Genomic DNA, 6000 nt, shown 5'->3' on the forward strand with positions numbered 1-6000 from the left:
CAATCTCACGGCTTAGGCAAGGGAGGCGCTTAAAATTGACTTGACCCCAGGCCATTAAAACCATCAGCACTTTAAAAATGAGCCCAGAAGTAATGTAGTTGATAAAATAAGATTGGCATTACAGTGGTACCTCGGTTCTCGAATGGCTTAGTTGTTGAACAAATTGGCTCCCGAACACTGAAAACCCGGAAGTAAGTTTTCTGGTTTATGAAAGTTTTTCGGAAGCTGAATGTCCAAAGTAGTTTCCACTTGAGTGCAGGAAGCTCCTGCAGCCAATCAGAAGCTGCACCTTGTTTTTCAAATGATTTCTGGAGTTGAACGGACTTCTGGAACATATTAAGTTCAAGAACCAAGGTACCACTGTATATCCATTTGATAGGTTCCCAATAGCATTCTGGACCCATACTTTGAGCCAACTAAAGAACAGTCTTTAACAGCAGCCCCAAACAGTGCAGCCTCATGCAGACACAGCCATCCTTCAACATGCACCATTCTTCTGTGCATGGCAACCACAAAACTTTCTTTCTCTCCCTCTCTTAAAAGATCAAAGGAGTTGCCTTTTAGAATATGCAAATGAACAAGTTAAGGGGCTCCATTCATTCACTCTCTCTCTCATTCTCTCTCTCCACCATGCCTGGTTGTGTCTCAAACACATCTACTCTTGCCATGGGGTCACGAAGAGGCAGACACGACTAAACAACAACAACTCAAGAGGATGGTGGCTGTCCAAATTCCAACACACTTGGAGGAAGCTGAATAATGGGATACATTTCAATCTGACTGCAGTGGGACCTGGCTCGTTCTTCATGCCTTCTCCCCAGCTTTTGATACCACTGACCACAGTATAATGGAGCAGCTCAAGGAGAAGGGGGTTGGGGGCACTATACGTCAGAAAATAGTGATGGGGACACTGTCCAATGCGATCAATGGGAGTTGTCCTGTGGTGTCCCACAGGGTTCTATCTTGCCTATCATTAACATCCATATTAAACCTCTGGGAGCTGTCATCAGGAGATATGGAGTCTGGTATCACAGATATGTAGATGACACCCAACTCTATTCCATCTGAGTCAGGAGAGGTGCCTGAGATGCTAGACAGGTGTTTGGAGGCAACAATGGGCTGGATGTGGGCAAAAACTTTCAGGCTGAATCCTGAAGAGACACAGATGTTATGTGCTCCAAGTTCTCAAATCCAGGAGATGGGAAGATTGCCTGTTCTGGATGGGGTTGTACTCCCCCAGAAGGAACAGGTTCATAGCTTGGGGGTACTCCTGTTCCAACATTGTCACTGGAGCCTACAAATGTATATTTGCAATGGCAGCTGTTTCATCAGCTACAGCCCCTTTGGGACTGAGATGCCTTGGCCATGGTACTCCATGCTTTGATGACTTCCAGACTAGATTATTGCAATGTGCTTTATGGGAGGTTGCCCTCGAAGATGGCTTGGAAACTTCAACTGGTTCAAAACACAGTGGTCAGTTAAGTGGCTGGGGTTGCCTCCTATAGCCTCGATCTAAAACAGCTGCATTGGCTGCCAGTTGATTTCAGGGCCCATTCAAAGTGCTTATGCTCAAGTCTAAAGCCCAAAGTGACTTTGGCTCCAAATAGCTAGAAAGCTGCCTCCTTCCCTGCAGATTCTCTAGGACACGGGTGTCAAACACAAGGCCCGCGGGCCGAATCCGGCCCGCCAGACCTCGTCATGTGGCCCGTGTAGCCGCCGCCGGCCGCCAGCCTTCACCTTTTATTCTCGCTTCTTCTTTTTTTTACACAAGAAAGCCGCCTCTTCAGCACATGCGCGGCAGCCTACAAGCCAGAGAACGTCTGCCCTCTAGCGGTGCTGGCCGTTCTACACAGGAAACCTCCACTTTACATGCATTCAGGAAACCTCCCCTTGTTTTTATATTGAGCGCATGCCATCCTGTGATGTGACAGATCCAGCGGCTGCCTGAACCCTTCTCTCCTGTACTGTAAGTCCTACAGATACAACCGGCCCTTTGAGGGTGACCAAACTGCTGATACGGCCCCCGATGAATTTGAGTTTGACACCCCTGCTCTAGGGTGTTGAGCACAGCAGAGGAGGCCCACAGAGTAGTTCTACCTCCTTCAAAGTTTGGGGGGTAGTATTTTCTCTGGCAGCCTCTGCTGTGGAATTCACTCTGCACAGAGATGCCTCTGGTACCTTCATTATATGACTTTTGGTGAATGCTGAAGACACATCTCTTTACCTTGACACCTGAGATAACAAATGTAATAATAATAATAATAATAATTACAAGAAGAGCCAGATGCTGAAGGTGGGCGAGGTGTTACCTCTTAACCTTCCATGAAGAGAAATTAACAATCACTAACAACCTGCTCTGTTGGGCAAGGAGCAGTATTAGAAACTCAGAAGTATAAACTAATCACCAAATGACACCTTAAACCTAGGTTACGGTTGCCACAACAGAATATCCAGGTGCCATTTTTTCACCAATGAAGTTTCTTCTTCTTCTTCATTTCATTTATATCCTGCTTTATATTTTAAAGCAAAAATCTCAAAGCCATTTACAACACATTGAAATATAATATAAAATAAAATAATCCAGAATAAAACAAATTCAAGCTTCAAGGAAAATATTTCAGATCCTTCTCTGAGTTACATTTTGCTTTCCCCATATTTATTTATTTACTTAATTCATATAGCTGCCCCATAGCAGAGGTACTCCAGGAAGCCAGTGTGGAGTAGTGGTTAGAGTGCCGGACTAGGACCTGGGAGATCAGGGTTCAAATCCCCACTCAGCCATGAAGCTCACTGGGTGACCCTGGGCCAGTCACAGCCTCTTAATCTGCCTCACTGGGTTGCTGTAGGGATTAACTGAGGAGGGGAGTAAACTACGTACTCCTTGGAGAAAAAGGTGAGAGATAAATGCAATAAATAAGTTATTCTGCTTACTTGCTTAAGGAAGCTGGAAGGACCTGCCAGATGGAGATGTCAGTCTGCAACCTGGCATCCAGAAATCTCCATGTGGTCACAAAATGCACCTGACTAATTTCTAACCCTGGAACCGCGGGCTCCTTCACATGGAAAAAAGTGAACAGAAAAGAGTCTTGTGCAAATTACAACTTCCCATGGCCGCATCTCAACACTGAATCACATGCAAAGCAGCCACAGAGCAATGAACTCCAGCATGTGCTACCATACTATCCAGTAAAATCAACTTTGAAAGTGCATTGCCTTCATTTAGAAGTGGCATTTAGCAGTAGCGTAGTTTGCTTTTGCTGCTTCTACAGTTTCGCATACTCTGATAAGAGGAAGCAGCTTAAAGTCTTCCACCCACAGGAGTTGCTATTATGTCATGGTACTAGCAATTCATGGCACACCTCCCATCTGGCTGAACATCATGTGTCTAATTGCTAACCATGATGTAACAACTACCTTTATACGGACAGAATCCCTTATTAAACATTCACTTGCAGGAAGGGCAGCAGATGCTTTCAAGGTACAGTGGTACCTCGGGTGAAGAACTTAATTCATTCTGGAGGTCCATTCTTAACCTGAAACTGTTCTTAACGTGAGGCACCACTTTAGGTAATGGGGCCTCCCGCTGCCGCCGCTGCGCGATTTTTGTTTTCATCCTGAAGCAAAGTTCTTAACCCGAGGTACTATTTCTGGGTTAGCGAAGTCTGTAACCTGAAGTGTCTGTAACCTGAGGTACCACAGTACCCAGCTATGAGCTACAGTATCCAGACTGAAGTGCAGGCAGCTGCTCTCTAGAAGCTCCCACCATTCACTTGGGCAGTAAGAAAGCAAGCATAGCTCCATTGGTAGAGCATGAGACTCTTAAGCTCAGTATCGTGAATTCAACTCCCAGATTAGGCAAAAGAATCCTGCATTGCAGGGGGCTAGACTAGATGACCCTTGTGGTCTCTTCCACCTCTACTATTCTAAGACTTAGAGGGTTTTGGCCCAACTATACAGTACAAGCAACCATTTCAAGACACATGTTTTTAGGGAGACTGACAAGGCAGAACACAGTAAGAGGAGTGCACCCCCATGATGACCCCTCAAAATGGCTCGCAGCTATGGCTCTTCCAACTATATTCTATAGTCAACCACAATTCTAGTTTGCTCACCCTTTTGCAGACCACCGCCTATAGCAGTTAGGTGGGGACGGTGTTCAACAAGGTGCCTTGGTCCAAACGCATCCCACCCAGGAATCAAATTCTGGTCCATTCAGTTTTGTTCACCCCCCCTTCCATTCTTTGAACACAGTCACTTGCAGAAGATTACAGCAGCCACTTCTTTTTAAACATTAAAAGTTTACACTTTAAAATGAGCTGTCTCTCAGGTTACTCCTAAGAAACCTCTCGCTCATCAGCCACTGCCCTACGCTATTCCTCACTGTAGTTTCAAGGAGCACCTGAAAGTACGCAAGGAACCCACAGGTGGCCCCAGATCCACACTTCTGCCAGTGCCACAGTGGGAGCTGAGCCACATCTCACAGATCATGTGCAACTGGGCACAATCCAAGAGTGCACATCCTCTTCAATATTGCAAAGGGTCCCGGGGCTCCCGTCACTCCCAGACTGAGCAGTGCCACAGAAGCCCGGCAACAGAAGGAATCCCTTCAAACAAACATCTAAGAAAAGGAACACTTACCTCTCTCATGCAGCCCAGTTTCTTTTTCTTCAGAGCTTCACATTTCCTCATCTTGCAGACCTGGTGGCTGGTTCTTCGATTCACACAATGGGTGCAAGTCCCACAGTTTTCCTGCCTTAAGCAAGGTATGCAGAGCCCACAGCGCTTTCGTTTCTTCCGGGACTGGGAGGCAGAGTCCACACCAATGCAGCCCTCATTCTGCACTGTTGTTGGGAAGCCACCGCTGGCTGTGCTCAGCATCTCACTGTACTCAGGGTAGTGACAGGCCCCCTCCAGGGTGCTGCTAAGTGGCGGCGCGAAACAGGTCTTTTTCATGACTTTGCAGTGGCAGAGAACGGCAATGGAGCCAGTTTAGGGTGATGCCCTGGCATGAAGCTGTGCAGGACTTTGTACCTCTTCAGAACAAAGATCTCAAAAACACCTTGGTGAATAATTTGGGTTACCTAATGAGTCCAACTCGCTCCAACAACAAAAAAGATATACTCTTCTCCTTGCTGTACTTCATCTACATTTCTTTCCCGATATTCTCTCTCTTCTCAGGGTGCTACACTCCCAAATGCTGGGATCTTTAGGACAACAGAGGTCAGAGGTGCTCTGAACATGGACCATCCTGGAGAGAAAAGCACTTTGGACAGGGTGAGTGTCAAGAAAGAGTTCCGTTCGAGCCTCTGCACCTGGTGGTCCAAAGTCACACTTCCTCAGCAAAGTATTCTAAAGAGGAATGGGGCGGGAGTGGGGGCCATTACTCACAGCACCCCCCCATATGCACATCAAGGTTGGAGACACACGTCAGCCCAAGCTCATTCCACATCGAACTGGTGGCAACACAGCGCTCCTGGGTTTCCAAGACAGCAAAAATTTCAAAAAGTGTCGTTTTTGATTTGTTTTGAGGAGAAGGAAGCTCTTCCCTGGCAACGCCCTTTAAAAACTTAAGAAACGCAACCCTACCCCACCCCCACGCCAGATCCCGGCGGGAATCCACTCCCTGGTGGAAGGACCTTCCTCCTGAAGCCTCGCAGGCAAAGCTTGAGAGAACTTTTCTCCCTCCTCCTTTGGCTTTCTAAAAGACTCCCATTCCGCCAGAGAGAAGAGGGGGTTGTGTTTCGGGCCAACTAGTCTCTCGGCTGGTCAAGCCCCCAGAAGGAGCTTCCAAACGCCGCCCCCGCCCAAGACACAAAGGAGCCCTTTTTTACCACCAGCACCAGCCGCCGCCGCCTCCTCCTGGGAAGGGGAACCGCTAGGATCGGGCCCGTGGGGGCGGGGGGGGAGGCCGGGAGCCCCCGCCTGCAGCTTGCTCGGCGGGGCGGCGGAGGGAAGCGTCTTGCAGGCGGCGGAGCAGGAGGGAGCGCACGTTGCTGCTGC

General features: G+C 47.9%; 1 protein-coding gene across 2 annotated transcripts in view; it reads right to left on the bottom strand.

Annotated features, from left to right (window-relative positions):
- The window catches only part of TET3 (tet methylcytosine dioxygenase 3), a 109707-nt gene extending 103707 nt beyond the window's left edge, over positions 1-6000 (bottom strand). For both annotated transcript variants that reach the window (XM_082229668.1, XM_082229667.1), the window contains exon 1: positions 4639-6000. In XM_082229668.1, the coding sequence (XP_082085794.1) occupies positions 4639-4953 (315 nt within the window). In that variant the 5' untranslated portion in view covers positions 4954-6000. The remainder of the gene's footprint in view (positions 1-4638) is intronic.

Source organism: Podarcis vaucheri (genome assembly GCF_965113315.1).
Source record: "Podarcis vaucheri genome assembly, chromosome: 7".
NCBI lineage: Eukaryota > Metazoa > Chordata > Lepidosauria > Squamata > Lacertidae > Podarcis > Podarcis vaucheri.